Source organism: Culex quinquefasciatus, chromosome 3 (assembly GCF_015732765.1).
Source record: "Culex quinquefasciatus strain JHB chromosome 3, VPISU_Cqui_1.0_pri_paternal, whole genome shotgun sequence".
Lineage (NCBI taxonomy): Eukaryota > Metazoa > Arthropoda > Insecta > Diptera > Culicidae > Culex > Culex quinquefasciatus.
Genome location: NC_051863.1, coordinates 29,853,677 through 29,876,020, shown reverse-complemented (window position 1 = coordinate 29,876,020; position 22,344 = coordinate 29,853,677). Strand labels below are relative to the sequence as shown.

Here is a 22,344-nt window from a genome sequence, read left to right as displayed (position 1 = left end):
TTTTGAAAATATCAAAAACAATTAAACTGCTTTCATTTGTTTACATGTCGTCGCTATAGTGTTATCTTGTCACAAAGTTCGATTTCAATCCTGAGCAATTAAATATAAACCGAAAGAACTCCGTGCATTGTTGTGACTCTTCATATAAAAGAAGTTTCAATCTTGTAGTGCTATTTTGACACACCCTAAAATTTTATGTAAGAGCGAAAAGGGCAAAGAGATTTCAGGTCAGAACGCGTTTGACACACGTACGTGCCCGACTACCATAAACATTTGTGATTATAACTCGAGACTCTGGAAATCAAATTCAACCAAAATTCGGGACAGTGCTAAAAATGGTCAGACAAACAGAACGCGTTTGTGGTCAAACTTAAATCTACGTTTTCTCGGAATATCAAACTGGTGGCTGCGACAAGATAGCACGACGGCGTCGAAGTAACATTTTTTGCCCATGCAAATTTCTATCTCTTTGTTACACAAATCATGAAAAAGCCAGAACCATATTTTCAAATAATAAAACGGCAAAACTTTAAGCATTACCATACCTTCCGGTGGAAGCCCCCCTAGAGCGAGCTAAAGCTTTCGCTCACCAGGTGGTGGTGGTGCACGTGCAACTCGAACGCAACAGTTTGAGCTGGCCAAGATGCACAAAACGCCGGCGAATATAAACTTTTCTCGGTTAACATTTTGCGCTCGAAATGATTCTACGGTGGGATGATTTGAAAAAATATTTTTATTTGAAAATATCTTAAATGATTAAATTTCAGATTGTTTTAAGAATAAAATTATGAAACCAATTAGAACTAAGAACCCACCGTGCAGAGCTGCAAGGTGCCACCGAAACTACTTTCAAAAGTTTACTGTTGTGTAATTAACAGGATGGCAACGAGCAGACACCTTGTTGGATGCACTTTTAAGTTTTACTGAAGATAACAAGTTTACTTGCCCGGAGGAAAATTAAATTGCTAATTGTGTGAAGTATGTTGCCAAAACTGTGTCGGGACCTTTTGAAAAAGTTTGTAATGTTACGAAAAGACCAATCTTTTCTGCTTTAATGGTGTGGAATTGTAATGTTGAGCTTCACATCCAATAGTGATAAACTGTCCCCATTTGGCCATAAACTGGTTTACTTTCGAAAGCCCATAAAATCCACCCCGAGCCATTTCGACAGTCAACATTTCGACGCGAAAGACCTCTTAGAAAGTGTCTGGTTGAAATTCATCTCAATTAGATTTGCATAAGTATCGATTTGGATTTGCCCATCTTTGGCAGCCAACAACAACCGGTGGCACCGGCAGGCAGTTTGAAGAAAAAACAAAATCATGTTGAGCATATTTCGCCGTTTTTATGTTTATTTTTTGAGCGAACCCAAGTCTGCCTAGAGCATTATCGTGTCTTCATATTTGTTTGCTATTTGTGAGGGCAACAGTGTCGTATGTGTTTTAAAAAAAGTATTTAAATTTCACTTGGGTCATTTTTGCTACCAATCACATGAACGTACTTCTAACAACGACAACGGTTGTGAAAAAAGACGAAAAAAAAAATCGAACGAAAAACAGACCCATACATCACCACCGAAAACACAATTTGTTTCGAGTTAGGGCAATCAAAACATGGATCGCGAACGTATCCAGCGGCTGCTGTTGGATAGCAGAGAGAAAAAGGGTGGAAACGGAGCTTTCATACACTGACAAAAGCTTAACCCCACATTTCGATGTGCCGGCAACATTCTCACACTCGCTATGAACTGCTTGTCATCGATGTGGCTTTGGGGGGAATTTGAATTCCTGTGCGAAATTGGGTAGGAATTTTCAAAGAAATCTCACACTTGGACAATTTTGGGCGAGACTTTCGCTACCTGCCGGCTAAATTTACACATTTTTGCAAATTTTCAATACAAACTTGAACGATCAACAGTGACCTCTAATCCTTAACCGATTTGGCTAAAATTTGGCACAGTTACTTATTTGTGCCTTAGGAAATGAGTTAAAGGGAATCCTTAATGTCGATTTTTTTTATTGTCACCCTATTGTACAGAAATACCAAACTCTTTTAATAATCAATTAAACAACAATTGCCAAAAAATGTGGTCATAATTTTATTTTTTTGGGTGACACTGACAGGATTTTAGTTTATTTTTCTAATTCTTATTTTTCAACTGGTAAGGCTATGTTCATTACATATTCATAAAACAAGTAGGCTGGTTTAGGCCACACAATATTCATGCAAATTGTTGAGCATGAGCATGAGCATGAGCATGGTTGACTGCCAATGAGCTGCTACTCCGTTATTGACAGATCAGCTGAAGTTAAACAATGAATCAAAAATGATCAGTGGGAGCCAACCATCCGTTCACTGTTTAACCCCTGAAGACCCCGACTTTATTAGTCAATACCGGCGCCCTCCCAAGAAGCCTGCAGTTCAACAAAAGGGAGGAATGTTAGTCCGATAGTTGAAGTTGCAGACTCATCAAGCACATAGTTTTTCGCTATATACTTGTTGATACCGCTTGAGACCGTTGAATCCACAGCATCTCCTTCAAGCATCACGTGATTATTTTTTTTTGGGTTAGTAGGATAAGGTATTGGCTTTTCGATGCCTCCCGAGCTACGATGCTATGGGGAGGACTTTCATAACAAACCCGTCGGCGAGCCTTCCGAGCAACGATGCTATGGGAAGGTCTTTCTAATAAGTACACCAAAACACTCGCGCACAGGTATTTAAATACTGAATAAATGTAATTTTTCATCACGATTACCCAGACGACATTGATGATAAAGGAAGGACTTTTCTACAGTCATTTTCAGTAATACTTAAACTTATTTTAATGCAACAATTCACACGACGTCGTGCCTCCCGATCAACGATGATGTAGGAAGGACTTGAGCAAGCCAATCAGGATGAAACACGAAATAAAATTCTTTTCTTTTCACACACAATGCCACATAATTGACCGCGCGTCACCACCCAACTCACACAATATTCATGCAAATTGTTTTGAAAAAAACTTAACTTAATCCATCTATGTGGTTGGAGCCTTCCTCACTTATTACCAACAATGGCTGATGGAATTGTACAAAAATTTCATCTATTTTTTAGATCCGGAATAAAAAAGTACATCAATATCACTTAAGTGACCATATCTCGAGACAGGGTTGCCAGATCATCAATGTTTTGGACTCGTTAGAAAGGTCTTTTGATAACCTAACCAACGATGGGTCGGATGATGGATCCGGACATAGTTTACATACATTTAAGTGAGATCCGGATATATGTGAAAACACATTTTTATACATAACTTTTGAACTACTTATCGAAACTTCAATCTGTATAAAACTGGATCTATGGGATCCTAAACCAAGTCGAATGCAACAGGTCCGGATCAAATCGGTTCAGCCAGTGCCGAGAAACATGAGCTAGTTTGTTGGTCACATACACACACACACACACACACATACACACAGACATTTGTTTAGTTTTCGATTCTGAGTCGATATGTATACACGACTTTTTTATAAAAAGTTCATTTTCAGAGCAGGATTATAGCCTTACCTCAGTGAGGAAGGCAAAAATAACAAAATTCTAGATTCCCTTGTGGAACACCAATCAGTGAGGTACTCCTGGATATTAGCTCCTGAAAAGTGCTTAAAAAGTGCAAAAATGCCTCAGTACAAGAAAAAGAGGTGGTCCTCACCAGCAGGATCGGCAGATTTGAAGAAGCTAAAGAATGCCGAAGCTCTACCTGTAAAGCCAGGCAGTTTGAGCAAGGACGCTCAAAATTCGTCTGGAAACCAGTTCGCTACCCTCCCTGTGGACGTGAGCGAGAAGGAAGAATTTGAACGACGGGAGAAGTTGCCACCCATTTTTGTGAAAACGTCGTCATCGGATTCGGTGCGAAAGTGGCTGACCGGATTTATCAAATCTGGTGCTTTACGAGCTTCCATTCGCTTGTGTGCTGATGGACTCAAAATTCTGCTACCTACCAGAAAGGATTACAACTACGTTTGGGATTTCCTGAACAACACCAAGATTGAATACTACAGCTATGACGATCCAGGTAAACGCCCCATGAAACAGGTCCTCCGAGGCCTGTACGACATGGATGTGAGTGTGCTGAAAGAAGAGCTCAAAACTCTTAAGTTGAACGTGATCGAAGTCTTCAAGATGACGAGACACAACAAGGACATCAAGTATCGTGATCAACTGTACCTGGTTCATCTCGAGAAAGGATCGACAACGCCGTCTGAGCTGAAAGCAGTTCGGGCAATTTTCAACATCATCGTGACTTGAGAACGTTATCGTCCAGTGCACCGTGACGTGACGCAGTGTTCGAACTGTTTGCAGTTTGGACATGGTGGAAGGAACTGTTTCATCAAGAGTCGTTGTGCAACTTGCGGAGGTGAGCACAAAACACAACCTTGCGCAACAATCAACGAGAACATTGAAGCCAAATGCTTCAATTGCGGCGGCGACCATTCGACCAAGAATCGAAGCTGCCCTAAACGAGCTGAGTTTGTGAAAATTCGGCAGCAAGCGACGACGAGGCACCAACCAAATCGTCGTAAAACACCACCAACTTTCACGGACGTGGATTTTCCCGCTTTGGCGTCACCTGGAGTGGGATGTGTTCGAGTGGTTCCAAATCTGCAGCCATTGCCGTTGAATCAGCGGCAAAAAGTTGCAGAGAATACAACACCTCCTGGTTTCAGTCAGCAACCGAAGGAAAACCAACCAGCATCAACGGATGAAGGCAGTAGTGACCTGTTTTCACAAGTAAGAACGCTTGGAGCATTCATCTTAAAATACAGTTCGTAGTTTACTCGTTCTAGTGATTTTGAATATTTCAATGAATATATTTTTTTTAGTTTTAAGTTAGGATTAGTTGTTAAAGTGATTTTTTTTCTTTTTTACCCAAATGTATTCGATTCAATGCAATAATGTAAAACAATTTGAAGTAAATAAAATAAATGTGATCAGTTAATAATAAAACGAAAAATACAACAAAGATGAAGAGCATTAGGCCATACCACTTAGCATGTAAAAGAAATGTAATTATTATAAGAATAATCAATAAAGACATATTTAATTTCAAATTTCAACAAAATTCTAATGGCACTCTAGTCAAAACAAATGTAGGACATTATGCATTTTTTTTAAATTTCGTCCATTTAAACCCTATAAAAAACTAAAGTAAAAAAAAATCTCCGAAGGATACTAGATGTCACCAGAAAAAGACAGATTCTTAATTTTTTAAAGGGTTTTTAATTGAAGAAATTAAATTAAAAATAAATACAACCTAAAAATCACTTAAAGATAAAGTATCTATTAAAAATGTTAAACTACTCAGATGGTAGTTCCCGATGTCCCCTTGCAGGTCGAATTGAGTTGATATCTGGATGGAACACTTTTTTGTTTGAGTTTGAAAATTGTGCTTTTTTCACTAAAATGCCAATAACTCTCTTTAGATTCAACCAATAGGGATGCTTCACCCTGCATTTTGTTGCATTTTTCAAGCTCTTTCAGAGATGCATTTTGAACTTTGAAATCAGATTGAATTTGCTAAGCTACAGAATTTTTTAGATTTTTAACGTTTTTGAACTTTCAAACTTTATGTCCCGATTTGCTCCACTTTCCGATGACTTAGAGTGCTCATATTTTGGCCAGATGCTAGTTTTTTTATGTACAAACAATCCCTGAAAATTTCAGGCAGATTGGTGAGGTTCAAACGACGTCCCATATAAAGGGGTATGCCCTGTTCGTGGACTTGCTCTTAAATATTTGTTGTAAAATTATTTTTTTTACAAACAAGTCCTGTAAGTCCTGTAGATTTCTGTAAGTTTTTCCATTCTCTCAAATATGAGCAATAAAAAAAACTACTTCCATTACCGTAGTCTGAGGCAGAAACGGATCACATGGGGCGATTTGGGACAACTGTTTTAACCTTGTTACTGCACAAGATTTTGATATTATTGATGCTCCCAAGCTCTTAGGTGCTTCAAAACTGCCATCACTATTAAGACTGTAGTCCCGTTTCGCTCCAGTTGACGGTGCTAATTTGTTATAATTAGGCTTAGTGAATTTTCACGATTTCACGGACAGCGTGAAATTCAAGAAATTTTAAGATTTCCGTGAAATCGAGTGAATTTTATGATTTGAATACTAATAAGATGTTGAGAAAATCAGTTAAAACGTATTCAAAATTTATTTAGTAATATTTCCATTCGCTGTAAGAAATGTTTTTTAAATGAATTAAGTTTCAAATGAAATTTATAAGATTCAAGATTGGTTTACTTAAGATTAAGTGAATAGTATTATTGATATTTAAAATCATGTTTAAAGAACATTACAGTTTTTTCTGAGTCCTGTTTTATTTTCATGATATTTGATTTTATGAGGTGATAGTTCTCGTGGAAATAAAAAAACATTTTTTTGTTTTTTGTTCTGATGTATTGTTCTGAGTTAAGGCTGGACAAATGTTATATGGGTAATTCTCTAACAACTCACACGAAATCGGTTGTTGCCCCGACCCCTCTTCAATTTGCGTGAAACTTTGTCTTATGGGGTAACTTTTGTCCCTGATCACGAATCCGTGGTCCGTTTTTTGATATCTCGTGACGGAGGGGCGGTACGACCCCTCCCATTTATGAACATGTGAAAAAAGAGATGTTTTTCAATAATTTGCAGCATGAAACGGAGATGAGATAGAAATTTGGTGTCAAAGGTACTTTTATGTAAAATTAGACGCTCGATTTGATGGCGTACTCAGAATTCCGAAAAAAAACGTATTTTTTATCGAAAAAAACACTAAAAAAGTTTTAAAAATTCTCCCATTTTCCGTTAATTGACTGTAAAAATGTTTGGAACATGTCGTTTTATGGGAAATTTGATATACTTTTCGAATCTTCATTGAACCAGAAGGGTCATTTTTTCATTTAGAACAACATTTTTTATTTTAAAATTTCGTGTTTTTTCTAACTTTGCAGGGTTATTTTTTAGAGTGTGACAATGTTCTACAAAGTTGTAGAGCAGACAATTACAAAAATTTTGATTGGTAGACATAGGGAGTTTGTTTATATACATCACGAGTTATCGCGATTTTACGAAAAAAAGGTTTTGAAAAAGTAACTTTTTGCGTTTCTCTTTGTTTCGTCGTCCGGTGACCACGAACGGCCATGATCAACGACGACCAACTTTTTCAAAACTTTTTTTCGTAAAATCGCAATAACTCGTTATGTTTAGCCAACCCCTTATGTCTATATATCAAAATTTTTGTAATTGTCTGCTCTACAATTTGGAGAACATTGTTACACTCTAAAAAATAACCCTGCAAAGTTAGAAAAAACGCGAAATTTAAAATGAAAAATTTTGTTCTTAATGAAAAAATTACCCTTCTGGGTCAATGTAGATTCGAAAAGTACATTAAATTTCTCATAAAATGACATGTTCCAAAAATTTTTACAGTCGATTAACGGAAAATGGGAGAATTTTTAAAACTTTTTTAGTGTTTTTTTCTATGAAAAATACTTTTTTTGGAATTCTGAGTACGCCATTAAATCGGGCGTCTAATTTTACATAAAAGTCCCTTTGACATCAAATTTCTATCTCATCACCGTTTCAGGCTGCAAATTATTGAAAAACACCTCTTTTTCACATGTTCAAAAATGAAAGGGGTCGTACCGCCCCTCCGTCACGAGATATCAAAAAACGAACCTCGGATTCGTGATCAGCGACAAAAGTTACCCCTTAGGACAAAGTTTCACGCAAATTGAAGAGGGGTCGGGGCAACTGCTGTGTGAGTTGGCCCATATGTTTTTATCAATATAAGTCAAATATATAAAAATTCCGTTTAATCAATGGGATAACATATGCCCTACATTTCGTTTCAAAATATTAACGAATCAAATTCATGAACTATGTGGAAACTTTCTTGGAATCGAAAATATTTTTTAGTTTAATTGAAAATAATATAAAATGAAGCTTAACAAGTAGTTTCTGTAATTTTAATATAAGATTTTCTTAGTTATTTTAACGTTTTTAACGTTCCCTGAAATTTCCGTGAAATTTGATGGTTTGAAATTAAGGTCCCCGTGAAATTTGCAATTTTGTGCGTGAAAAATCACTAAACCTGGTTATAATATATTGAGTTATCCTATTCTTTCAAAATTGAGCAGATCTTTCTTAGAGAAAGTGATTGACTTCAAAAACATTGTAAGAGATTTTACATTCTTTAAAACCAGCTGATTGTAATATTTTTGTGAGTTTTTCTCTAATTTTCCAGCATTGACCGTTGTTTCAAACGACAGTTCAACATTTAAAATGTGTTGTAATTTATTTGTCTAAATTTAAAAAGAATCCATTCTTGTATTTCATATTATATACATTACTTCAAATAAACAAATTCTTTTTAAAAATTCTAACTTCTAAACATGGTTTGAGTTATGTTGAGGATGAGTTAAACAATCTTAAAAAACTAGATAAATTTAAAAACAAATATTTAAAGAAATGATTGACCTTTTGCTTGCGGCGTAATCTACCCACAAGTTCTTCCAGGATGCTTCTTCGGACTGGCTTTGCTTGTATTCTGTAGAGAATAAGACCAGGATAATAATTTATGCAAAAAAAGAACTTAAATGAATAAATTATAATCCTGGTCTTATTCTCTACATTTAAGTTTTGGCCGTGAGTTTACCACATATTCGATAAGAATATATTAGATTAGATTGGAATACATTGAATTAATGTTCGACCTTTTGCCTTTTCAATTTGATTCGTTGTCCACTTTTGCCATTTTGTCCATTCGACCTTTTGGCATTAAACTTTTTGTCTGTTTTGTCTTACATTCTTTGTGTCCAAAAGATTTGTAGTTTCATATCTAGAATTGAGTCCTAAAATTCAGCTTAAATTTGGGATATTGTTCTTCACAGCGATAAAGCTTTTTTTTATCTGAATACAATTACCCTTTGTGCGACCTCAAAGAATTTAAAACGGAATTTTAAATCACTTTAAAAAAAATGAATCGTGGCCCTTCTTGTCAGAAAATGTCCTACTTGATAGCTCATTCCAAGTTGACCACAGTTGTTCTATCTGAAAAAAACTATCCTGTCAAATTAATTTTCTGCATTAATATAAAAAAATGATCTGAAATGAGTTTTAGTTGTGTTTTTTTTACCGTACATTAAAATTGACAAAGGACTTTGGGACACTATTAAACATTGTTGAGGCTGTAACACATATTCTTCAAAGTTTATGTCACCACATCTTTCAATATCAGCCCGAAAAATCAAAAGGGATTTTTTTTTCATTTCAATGTCAATTTACAAATAATACTCATACTTTCTTGGAAATAACCTAAAAGCGTATCTTAATGAACTGTATTGGCCTTGAATAAATCTTAAATTTGTTCACTCCGTCCTAAAAAGTCGACAAAAAGTTTACGTAACACAAATTGAAGCAAACATATTCTTAAACTTATATTGTGAACAGCAATACTAAAATGTACACATAAAAACATTAGAAAAAAAAATCAGAGAAATGCTTATCCCCGTATTTTTTAAATGTTATCATCATCAGGGGTCACATTGGGTCTGGGGGTGAGATTGGGTCATACTAAATTGCTGAAATTTGTATGACCCAATCTCACCCCCAGACCCAATGTCACCCCTGATGACGGTATGCAATAGCTAATTTCAAATCTTGTCCCAAATTTTTGATTGATTTTAAATCACATTGTGGCATTATATTCTTGAAGTCCATTTTTTAAACGAACCTAGAAACTATCGAAATCATTATTGCGTCATGGCAATGTATTCAAAACATTGTTAAAATCCATCTATAAATTTCAATGAAGTGGTTAGAAAAAATCTAAAATTCCTTAAAAACAAAAAAACCGGTTAGTTTGCTTGCCGTTTAGGTACAAGAATCACACCACAGCTTCCAGCAGTGGCACTCTGGTATTGTAATTTCAACATTCTACCATCAAAGCACAACAACGAGCAAGTCACGCTACAGCGTCTGCGCCTGCTTCGGTTTTTTCGGTCCTTTCTCTGCTGCCCTGGTTCTCGTTTCTGCTACCAACGTGACGACGCAAACACAAATTTCTGCTACCAACTGTGCGGGCCTAGGGGTGACAGTTCGTACCTTGTCTCGTAGTTGCAAACAAAACACGATGGCGTCCGTCGGTCCGGTTGAGTTTCGCGAGATAAAACTGCAAAATGTGTCGAAAATTGAAGCGCTCATCAACGATTCCGCGTACAAGGAGGGCATCGAGAACAGTGAAACGTTTAATACGCGGCTGTGCATTGAACGGCGCCAGCGGATGCCGTTTTTGGACCCGCAAACCGGAGTCGCCCAGTATCACTCGGCTTTGTTTATGAAGGCGAGGCAGCGGATGCCGGGGCTGAAGGTTGGTCAGATTTACAGCTATCCGGCGGCCCGTTGGCGCAAGTCCCGGCGGCAGTATCTGCTCCAGAAGCAGCACCCGGCCTTTCCGGCGTACACGAACCGACCGTTTGGGCATTTAACGAGCAGCTATGATGCTGAGGGATCGAATTTGGATTCTGCCACTTCCAGTGTTGACGCCGAGGGTGGGAAAGACATGAAGGAAGATCCGGGCCAGGATTGGTACTACGACGAGATGGACATGCATGAAATGGAGACGTACGACGATCACGAGTTGCCGGACTCGGATTGTGACTTTGACGAGAGTTACAGCAGCCGGAAGAAACGTAGCAAGGGTGGTAAGGGTGGGTCGAGTTCAAGCAAGGGCAAAGCTAGCGTAGCCGAACCGAATACACCCAAACGTGGGCGCGGTTCTGGCAGAGGCCGCGGCCGGAAATCTCAAGGTGTTGGCGACAGTCCCAGCACCAAGGAAGCGCCGGAGGCAAGTTCAAGCAAGAAAGTTCGTCAACAACCACCGCCGCCACCTCCTCCACAGCACGTTCCAGCTCCACCAGCAGCAATCCCATCGTCTCCGTTGACCGTTCCGCCAGAAGAGCCTCCGATGCCGGTGCTGGTCCCGGAGCACAAGCCCTTCGAAGAACCCGAGGAGAGACCGAACCCGGTCAAGCCCGGACCATCGGCTTCCGCTCACATGCATGCTCCTTCCGCTGCCGGATCCGCTTCCAACGCTACTGCTCCCGCTACCGCAGGTCCTCCTCCGGAAAAGGGACGCGCCGTCCCGTCTCCGTACTGTGACTTTTGCCTGGGAGACGCTCGCGAAAACAAGAAAACATTCGAAGCCGAAGAGCTGGTCTCCTGCTCGGACTGTGGCCGCTCGGGACACCCGACCTGTCTTCAGTTCACGGCCAACATGATCATCTCGGTGCGCAAGTACCGCTGGCAGTGCATCGAGTGCAAGTACTGCACCATGTGCGGAACCTCGGACAACGACGACCAGCTGCTGTTCTGCGACGACTGTGACCGCGGCTATCACATGTACTGTCTGTCGCCGCCGCTCATTTCTCCGCCGGAAGGTTCCTGGAGCTGCGCTCTGTGCACGGCCGAGTTCCACCGGAAGTAATTCCGCATGCAATACCCAACATAAGGTAGTTACTTGATGATTTCTCGGTTAAAAGAGCCAACCAACTAATAATCTTCACTTTTGTTACAGAATCTCCCAATTCGCTTGACAGCTAGCCAGATAGTAGTGGTCGTTTCCGCGCGCTGCTCCCCAATGAGTAAGATATGATATGACACAACACTTAACGCATGACTTTTTAAAAATCTGATTGATACTGTGTGTGATGCTGTACTGTATTTCAATGTAACATTTATTGATCTCGTGACAATGTATTACACGCAAAAAAACACTAAATATATATATTAAACAAGAAATAAATACTAATGTAAAAATCCAGTGGCAAATGTAAATAAAAGGCCCACCCTAAAGGGCACGCACTACTCGAAACTTGTTTGCCGGAATTAGAAAAGGTGTAACGATTTATGAATTGTAATATCACATAGTCCTTCTCAGCAGACATGCATCGGCACTATGAGCTCTTTTTAACTGCACTCAGCTTGTTCTAGATGGCATTTTCGTTTAAAGCATGTTATGCTTGTTGCTAGGTAAAAATCTCTTGTTTTTGGCTTGAATAATGTGTAGAAAACATTGGTTCATTGGAAAACCCGATTTTAGCTATATTTTCATGTAAAAGTTCTCTTAAGCTCTCAAGAAGAACTTCTTAAAAGCTCTTTGAGTGCAATTAAGAGTTCTTAACCTATATCTCAGTTGGGTTTGAAAATAATCTCTCAGGGTATTCGGGAGCCTAACAGACAAGCGTAATTAGCGTATTCTAATCACTGGCACAACATGCTGGTTCTCAGGAAGTTGTCAAATCAGCGTTCAAGTCAAGTTTGTATGAAGCTTTTGTGTCATTGAAAAAGTTTTTTTTTTCAATTGGCAAAACTCTGAGAATTTCAACTAAAGCCTCGACTCGCTTTAGGCTCGATCTCAAGCCAGATCAACTCGAGGCTCGAGCTAAAATTCTTAATGGGGAGGAGCGGTTTGCTATAATGGGAGCGTTCTTTTATTACGTAACGCGAAAAATCGGACTTTTAGACCCCCTCCCTCCCCCTCGTAACAAAATTTCCATACAAATTTTAAAAATTTTGTATGGAGCGTAACACGGCCTCCGACCCCCCCTCCCCCCTACTGCGTTACGTAATAAAAGAACGCTCCCATAGTAGGATGGTTCACAATTATGATGTTTCAGAATTTTTTTCAGGATTAAGTTTTTTCCGCCTGGAAAGTTGTTGGCCATGTCAATCCAAGCAGCTTTCAGGGTTTTGTTCTATAGAACGTTTGGAATACTTAAAAAGCGTTGAAAAACCAAATTTACTTTATTTGAGAAAATAATTAGGACGTGGTGTTGGTCTATTTTTAAACAAAAAAAACACAATCTTCAAACCAACCGCTTCCATTAAATCAAACTTTCCAAACATTGAAAGCCCCTGACGAATAATTAGAAGTTAGCATTTAACCATTAAATTTTAACATATTTCCAGATTCCTGATGCTGATAATCAAAAATAAATGCAGGGTGGCCACTAAAATCGGAAAATTGAGAAAGTCTCAAAAAAAGTCGGGAATATACCAAAATGCGTAAAAAATCATTTAAGGTTCATTTCACTAATTTAACCTGTGAGCAATTCTCTCCGGAATCGGCCTTTTTCTTCAATTTTAATTTTTGTAGTTTTTAATCCGACTATTTCCAGAAATTTTAAATCAAGACTAACATTTCAAACGGGCCAAACATTAAATATTACGCCCTTTTGAAATGTTAGTCTTGATTTAAACTTTTTGAAAATATTGTTTTCAAAAAGATCGGAAAATTTCACGTATGTTTCATATTTTAACATTGTAAATCGGACCATTAGTTGCTGAGAAATCGACATTACAAAATGGTGGGTTGTTTGTGTGAGCCTTAGAAAACATAAATTTTCCTGTTTTTTTTAACTTTTGCATGGCAATATCTCAGCAATATATATATTTCGGTGAAGACTCGTTAAACCAGTTCTGTGTGCATGACGAAGTCCGATTTTCAAAAAACTTATTTTAAAAAAAGATAAAAATATTTTTCTGTTTTTCATATAAAAAATCGTCAGTTTTTGATTTTTGTATTTTTTAAAAAGTTAAATTAAAAAATCGGCCTTCGTCATGCAAACGAGATATCTAGAGCTTTTTTTTTTTTGAAAAGGTCCTATAAACCAAATTTTATTTTTTTCTTTTTGGGTGTTTTTAGAACCGCCTTGAGTTAGGGGTGTTCAAAAACACCCTAAAAGCAAAAAATGAAAATTTGGTTTATTGGACCTTTTCAAAAAAACTCCAGATATGTCTTGGGAGTCTTTACCCCAAATTTCAGCCAATTTCGAGAAAAACACTTAGAAAGTTTGACAGTCCGCTTTGCGCACGGCAAAATGTTGAGCCTAAAATCGTCCCTAACTCAGTTTAATCATGGAATATCTTCATGAATGTTTAAGAAGTGATTGAAAATCATCTTTTTAATGGTTTCAATAAATTTTCTGTAATATGAAATTTTGTGATTTTCGACATGTATGTAACCCTTTAATAATAAAACGAAAAGTACAACGAAGATGAAGAGCCATACCACTTAGAATATAAAAAAAAACGTAAGATATATCTGGAGTTTTTTTTATTTTTTTTTGAAAAGGTCAAATAAACCAAATTTTCAGTTTTTGCTTGTTGGGTGTTTTTTAATACACCTGACTCAAGGCTGTTTCAAAAACACCCAAAAAGCAAAAACTGGAAATTTGGTTTATAAAAACTCCAGAATATACAGAGCAAAAATTGGTGTAAATTTGGAAGGTGCAATTTTAGAAGGTTGAATATTACATCTTTTATAATGTAATTTTACCTTAATTAAGAATGATAAACCGACCGAACCGAGAATAGTGGTAAATTTACACATTTTCAGAGGTGAAATTCACATTTTTTCTGACATAAAAGATTTACGCTTTCCCAGATGTAATATAAGTATGATTTTTTTTCTGTGTATTCAATTAAAAAAAACCTTCAATTTGTGATGTCGATACACAGAAAAAAAAATTCATGGTAATATTACATCTGGGAAGGGGATACATCTTTTATGTCAGATAAAAGGTGTAATTTTACCTCTGAAAATGTGTAATTTTACCACTTTTCTGATGTAATGTCACATTTTCAGTCTAAAATGTGGTAAAATTACATCATAAAAGAGTTAATATTCAACCTTCCAAAATAACACCATCCAAATTTATACAGTTGTTTTTGTGTATCTCAGCAACTTATGGTCCTATTTTCAATGTTGAAAAAAAAAATTAAACATTCGTGAAATTTTCCTATCTTTTCAAACACAATATTTTCAAAAAAAATAATATTGAACGTTTGGCCCTTTTGAAATGTCTGTCTTGATAAAAAATATTTTTTTTTTCAAAAATATCGAACAAGTTCAAGTTCATTTCAAGTTTTAACATTGAAAATCGGACCATAAGTTTCAGTCATGGACACTATTTAAAAAAAAATCTAAAATCTGGAATTTTTCAGACAGGCATGGTTACATTTTGAAATCAGTACACTTAAGAGCGAGTTTTTCACCAGTGTGTAAACAGGTCGTATCGAGGTGCTCCGATTTGGATGAAATTTTCAGCGTTTGTTTGTCTATACATGAGATGATCTCATGCCAAATATGAGCCCTCTGCGACAAAAGGAAGTGGGGTAAAACGGGCATTGAAATTTGAGGTCCAAATAACATGAAAAATCATAAAATTGCTCCCATTTGCGTAAAATTTGATCAATTCCCACACTTGTAGATGCATTCAAAAAGTCTTTTAAAGTCCTTAAAAATGTGCCACATACATTTAAGATTGGTTTGATTTTTTCTCATAGCTTTTGCAAGATACTGATTTTTTTTAACTTTAATATCTTTTGGAACAGCTTCCAACACCCATACTCCTACAGGTCAAAAGATAAGTAATTTCATGGACTATAAGCCTACGGTATAACCGAAAAAAGTGCAGTGCTTCTTGGGACGCGCAGTCCTGTTTTTTCGTGATTAATTTTTTGAGATGCGGCAGCTTCCACTGAGAAATTTAACGCCCTGATCGACATTACATCAGCCTTTTTTTAATCAGCCATCAGACTGATCGAGGCGTTACATTTCTCAGAGGGCTGGTTTAATTTGGTGAGATCAATCCGATAATGTATTCTAATCAAAATAAACCATTTCATATTTAATATGCACTGGGTCTTTGTGAGATGATCTTGTCATCCCATCAATTGAAATCTTGTGTTTATAAGAGTTTTATTAATGTTCTTTCTGTCACCAACAGTGAGCGAGTTGTGGCGCTATAACCACGGCAAATAGTGTCCAAGGCATTTGTGGAAATACAGTGTCCCATCCTCGAGGGTCCCGGAGCACCAAAACTTCTTAGCTGGTGGCTCCCAACGATTTATTGCTCCTACAAACAGGAACGTGAGCGGGGGGATCCCCACGTTTCTTCCTCCCCCTGTCGATTCAGAAATGTGTTGTTGTTTGAACATTCGTGTTCAAACTCAATCCAATTCAAAGAATCATCTTTGCGATAAACTTTACGCAGTTGGCCTGGCCGCTTTAACGTTTGTGATGTTTCAAAGCAATTTATTGCATTGGGCACTGCAATTGTTAATAATGACAAGAGGATGCTAGGCGTTAATCAACCTAAGGCATTTTCCAGGATGCCCTCGAAAGACTGGCTGCGCTAGGGTTAGATTAGATTAGGATTAGGACTATAAGCCTACGGTATAACCTTTTTGGCTAATCGCAGTTTTTTTATAACAAATTTTTTACAACGTTAACTTTTGCCCTGCAGCCCAAGAAGACGGGACTTTTTGGGCTCAATTTAGGTCAGTGTAATTGTTTAAAGGGTTTCGTAAGAAACTTACGTCTGCTCGTCGGTGTGCTAAATTTAATGCTAGTATGTCAAAAAAGGGTATATTGCTCATAGTTTGATTAGTTTTTAGGTATTTTTTTCTTCTCCCCATCACGTAACTGCCATTTTTTTACTTCTGCTCCCAAACTCTATCAAATCGAATCGAATTCTGCTCCCTCACCACACGATGCTATTTATCCATGTTGCTGTTGTTGTTGGTGCTGTTTTTGCCGGAGGTGGTGGTGTCGATGATAGTAAGCCCATTATCGGAGGGAAGGATGTGGTCGTGCGGTTTGTGTGTGTGTGTGACTGCCGGTACCATTCCCAAAGAAGGAGCTTCTGCTCCTTATTCTGGGATGATGGGTGGTGATGATTGAATGGCCGTGATGTAATGCAGCCCATCGTTCGTTCGATCATCATCAGCTTTCTTGAAAGCCTGAAAGCTGGCAAAGTTTGGGGGACCCGAGCAAAATTTGCGTTGCAAAAAAGTGTAAATTTTAAATGAAGGCAAATAAAAAGGACTACCTGATTCCAGTATAGAAAAATATAAAATTCATGAAAAAAATGTAAGTTTGTTTTAAAAAAGCTACCTTCATCTTATTCAAGATAAAAACTTTTGAATAAAGTTGAAACAACTTCTTCCCGGGCCATCCTCAAGAAATAAGAATCGGCAGGATTCCGGAACCAGAAATGGAACCTCCAACCGACCTCCAGCAGTCCCTGCCCTGATCCCTCCCATAGTTGCTGCCAACGACGACGAGGGCTTTGATCATTTCTCGTATCAATTAGATCCAATTTCCCTTCTCGACTCGAGGAAGGAAATGATATTTCCGCTTGTTGGCACTTTTTGAGGCCCACCAGAAGCTGTTTGAAGTGTTGTGTGTGCCTCGGAAAAGCGATTTCTTGGGGAACGATGAGAAAGAGAGGATATCTGTTTCAGATCGGAACGGCAATCAGTGCCCGGCCCCGTATTTTTCGTTTCGAAGTGGAAGAGTCCTCTTCAGTTTTGCCGGAGATGGAAAGATTTGTTGTTTTTTCCTCGCCTCGCTTTGAATAAATCGAATGATGTTGACTTTCATTAGGCTAAGAAGTCGGCGGTGAGATGAAAGCAAAAGCGGGACTTTTTCTTTCCCTCCATGCCGCTCTGTTGAGTCAATCAAAGTTGGACCGCGGATTTTCTATCAGCTCAAGGACGCAAGTGATCTTATCAATTGTGCTTGGAAATTTCTGCCAGGATGAAAATTTTAATGCGAATTGAATTTAACCGCAAAAAAAAACTCACTAGATGAAAGAATGAAATGGGCTCTAGTTAACAAAGTGCAAGACTGTCTTCTTCAAGTCCACTAGCAGCCTCAGAAAAATAGTCTGCATTTGCAAAAAACCACAGAACGGATGAAGAAACTTCCTGGAAAAGCCAAACCACATCTCCGAATCGAACGTGATTGACTTGGTGAGAAGTTGATGATGAGAGCTGGGACTGGTGCTAGTTATTTGCGATTTGGTTTTTTTTGTAACTAATTCAATTATCTCGTTCGTCGTTTCTATATACGAATAGGTGAAAAGCCTTCAGTAGAAAATTAACTTAAATACATTGTTTCCGAACTAGATTTTTTCATCAGAAACGAATTAGCACTTTCATTATAAAATGATGAAGCCTGTATTTCCAACATAATTTTTAAAAGGTTTTAAAATTTAATAAATAAAACATACATAAAAGTCCAATCCAACAAGAAAATGATCTTATTTTAAAACATTTATATGAAATGAATCAAACTAATTGCACAACAAACTAAAAAATTCCATTGAAAATAATTGCACGATAATAATAATTGTAATGTTATAAAAATTCCTATCGATTAATATGTATGCAACTATTCCTCGTTTTTCGCGATCAAATCTCTATGCGTAATTTTATTACGCATTTTCAATTTTGAGAAAACCGGGACAGAAAAAATAAAATATCCTGGTATTTGGGAATTCTAATATTGAAAAAACCCGAGAATTCTGTTCCTAAAATAATCCGGGTAAGACGCGTTATATAAATATAATCAAAATTCATACATGGATTTTTGTAACAAAGTTATTAATCCACGAACTGATTTTAAAAAACAATTCGATTCCAGATCCAGAGTTTTGAAAAGTTTAACGAAATTACAGATTCTTTCAAAATCATCTTAAGTTTATTCTTCTTTTTTGCACTTAAACGCAAAGCTTTTTAAAATTGTGAAATAAAATTTTGATTTTTTATGTCAGTTAGAGTTATTACCTATAATTCTTAACTTAAAAGAGACTTGTGCGTTAGTTACTTGAATAACTAGTAAATATTTTCACTCGAAAGATCAGAAAATTTCTCAAAAGTGTAATTTTTAACACTGAAAATTGGTCCAATATTTGCTGAAATATAACTAACTGATAAAAAAATCAATAATAATCGTCACTTAAGTCGGCAATTCCATTTCAGAAGAGTATAAACCGAAATCGGGGTTTGCATTTTTTTTTTTAATTTCCCAATTCCGTATTTTTTTATTTTTGATTTTTTTTTGTTTTAGGGGACAAAACCCCACATCTTCCAAGCCATTCAGAAATATAGATCAAAATTCTGCCGACTACTTATTGTTTTTGAAATAGTGATTTTTGTAAAAAAAAATCATGTACTTAAATTTTTTTGATCTTATTTTATAGGTAACATTAAAATTGCAATCGGAAAATACTTTCAATTATTTGCTGCACCGTTTTCTAAATAGAGTTATTCAATTTTAAATTTCGATCGAAAACTTCCGGTTTTTTAGAATAAAAAAGTGTCCATTTCTGAAAATATTTATTTTCGAAAAGTTCAGAAAATTTCCTAAAATTTCGTCTAGAAGATTGAACTATTGAATGGTTCATTGTTGAAATATGAAACAATCGTGAAATTTTCCGATCTTTATGAAAACATTAATCTGAATTTCGTTTTCTAATCAATATTAAAATTTCAAGAGGGCGTAATATTGAATGTTTGACCCTATAGCTGTATCTCATAAACCAGAGGTCAAATTTTTCAATGTCTCTTAGATAATTTTATAGCAAATTTTCTCAACTTTAAAAAATACGGAAGTAGTTTTTCATGGTAGTAGTTTAATAATTTACATTTTAATACATTTCGATTTTTTTCAAATATCACTTTTTTTCAAAAATTTCTAACTCGGCGGCAAAGTTTTTGACCAAACTTCTCTATGGCTTAAAACCTGTGGATTTTTGTTCCCTAAAACATATAAAAATTCTAGAAAATCATTAAAATTACTTTGAGAAATTGAATTTTTGTATAAAAAAGTCAATAAAAAATCATTTTTTTTCCGTGTGCCTATTTTTATGAATATTCCTCAACGATACCTACAACACCAAAATGATCAGAAAATTCATTCAAGAGTTAAATTTTTTAGAATATTTTCGTACAATTTTTGTATGAAAAGCTGTCAAAATTGTATGGGGACTTTTATGGGTGAACAAATGACACAACATAGTTTCACTGGCCATAAAAAATACAAAAAAATAAAAATTCGTAGAGAATAGCTCATCTCTGACTTAAGGCGTTTGGAACTATTTAAATGTTAGAGTTGATTCTAAAAACTTTTAAATATTTTTTCTCGAAAGATCCGAAAATTACTGAAAAGTTTAATTTTTTGACTGACTGAAATTCAGTCCAATAGTTGCTGTGATATCGTTAAGAGATTAAAAAAATCCATCCGTGAACTGAATTCGGGTTCAACATTTTTCTAGTGGTCCCTTGGTCAAAATAATCAGAACGGTATTTTTTCTTTGGTCATTAGGGTGACCCACGCTGTGATAGGGTGTATATGGGGCCAATAGTACCCGAAAATATCATTTGAGAAGGGCGTAAGGTATTTAAATATTTTTGTATTTTGTAATTTAAAAATTACTGTAAATCGAAGCCGTTGCATCGTATCAAAAAGTGGTCAAAGACAAACTTGTAGGAAATTGGACGGGCTTTCTGAAAAAAATACACTGAAACTAAAATACACGCCACATCTATGAGATTTTTTGATTTTTAAGTCTAAAACTTAAATTTCAAGGCGATGTCGCGATTTTTTTCGTTCAAAACTTTTGAGGAAATAGCCTAAAATAGACTGACGAAAAATGCAGGATGCTATGTCTCTCCTAAACAAATACAAAAATCATTTACTAAAACTGTTTTTTTTTTTTGAAAAGTGGTCTAAACGTGAAAATTTTTATAAACCGGTAATGGAAATCAAAAATTACACCAACATAATCTTTTTCCGGACTCAATATTTGCATTTCATCTGAGATGGGTACAGAACAACCTCTTTTTGTGCGGTGGCGTTACGCTGTTTGTTTCGTCGATCTCTCTAAAACCATGAAATATTTTTGGAAGCTGCAAAAATGTTGCGACGTTCCAGAGAAATCAACAAAGTATTTGAGCAGTTCTCTAGGATTTCGGTCATTCGATTTTTTTTGTATTTTTTAATCCGACTGAAACTTTTTTGGTGCCTTCGGTATGCCCAAAGAAGCCATTTTGCATCATTAGTTTGTCCATATAATTTTCCATACAAATTCGGCAGCTGTCCATACAAAAATGATGTATGAAAATTCAAAAATCTGTATCTTTTGAAGGAATTTTTGATCGATTTGGTGTCTTCGGCAAAGTTGTAGGTATGGATACGGACTACACTGGAAAAAATAATACACGGTAAAAAAATTTGGTGATTTTTTATTTAACTTTTATCACTAAAACTTGATTTACAAAAAACACTATTTTTAATTTTTTTATTTTTGATATGTTTTAGAAGGCATAAAATGCCAACTTTTCAGAAATTTCAGGTTGTGCAAAAATCACTGACCGAGTTATGAATTTTTAATCAATACTGATTTTTCAAAAATCGAAATTTTGGTCGTAAAATTTTTCAACTTCATTTTTCGATGTAAAATCAAATTTGCAATCAAAAGTACTTTACTGAAATTTTGATAAAGTGCACCGTTTTCAAGTTATAGCCATATTTAAGTGACTTTTTGAAAATAGTCGCAGTTTTCATTTGTTAAATTAGTGCACATGTTTGCCCAGTTTTGAAAAAATATTTTGAAAAGCTGAGAAAATTCTCTATATTTTGCTTATTTGGACTTTGTTGATACGACCTTTAGTTGCTGAGATATTGCAATGCAAAGGTTTAAAAACAGGAAAATTGATGTTTTCTAAGTTTCACCCGAACAACCCACCATTTTCTATCGTCAATATCTCAGCAACTAATGGTCCGATTTTCAATGTTAATATATGAAACATTTGTGAAATTTTCCGATCTCTTCGAAAAAATATTTTGGAATTTTCAAATCAAGACTAACATTTCACAAAGGCCAAACATTCAATATTACGCCCTTTTAAAATGTTTGTCTTGATTTGAAAATTCCAAAAATATTTTTTTCGAAAAGATCGGAAAATTTCACAATTGTTTCATATATTAACATTGAAAATCGGACCATTAGTTGCTGAGATATTGACGATAGAAAATGGTGGGTTGTTTGGGTGAAACTTAAAAAACATCAATTTTCCTGTTTTTAAATCTTTGCATTGCAATATCTCAGCAACTAAAGGTCGTATCAACAAAGTCCAAATAAGCAAAATATAGAGAATTTTCTCAGCTTTTCAAAAATATTTTTTTCAAAACTGGGCAAACATGTGCACTAATTTAACAAAATGAAAAACTGCGACTATTTTCAAAAAAGTCACTTAAATATGGCTATAACTTGAAAACGGTGCACTTTATCAAAATTTCAGTAAAGTACTTTTTGATTGCAAATTTGATTTTACATCGAAAATGAAGTTGAAAAATTTTACGACCAAAATTTCGATTTTTGAAAAATCAGTATTGATTAAAAATTCATAACTCGGTCAGTGATTTTTGCACAACCTGGAAATTTCTGAAAAGTTGGC

At 36.0% G+C, this 22,344-nt stretch overlaps 1 protein-coding gene across 1 annotated transcript; it reads left to right on the top strand.

Annotated features, from left to right (window-relative positions):
- The first annotated feature begins 10,110 nt into the window (after positions 1-10,110).
- LOC6048692 (zinc finger protein DPF3) lies at positions 10,111-11,927 on the top strand. Its single transcript, XM_001865536.2, has 2 exons — positions 10,111-11,543; positions 11,609-11,927. Exon 1 carries the CDS (start codon positions 10,166-10,168, stop codon positions 11,516-11,518), a length of 1,353 nt encoding a protein of 450 aa, XP_001865571.1. The 5' UTR covers positions 10,111-10,165; the 3' UTR covers positions 11,519-11,543; positions 11,609-11,927.
- Positions 11,928-22,344: the final 10,417 nt, after the last annotated feature.

Excerpts from the sequence above, each read along its gene's own strand:
- LOC6048692 (XM_001865536.2), top strand. The coding sequence starts at position 10,166 with ATGGCGTCCGTCGGTCCGGTTGAGTTTCGCGAGATAAAACTGCAAAAT.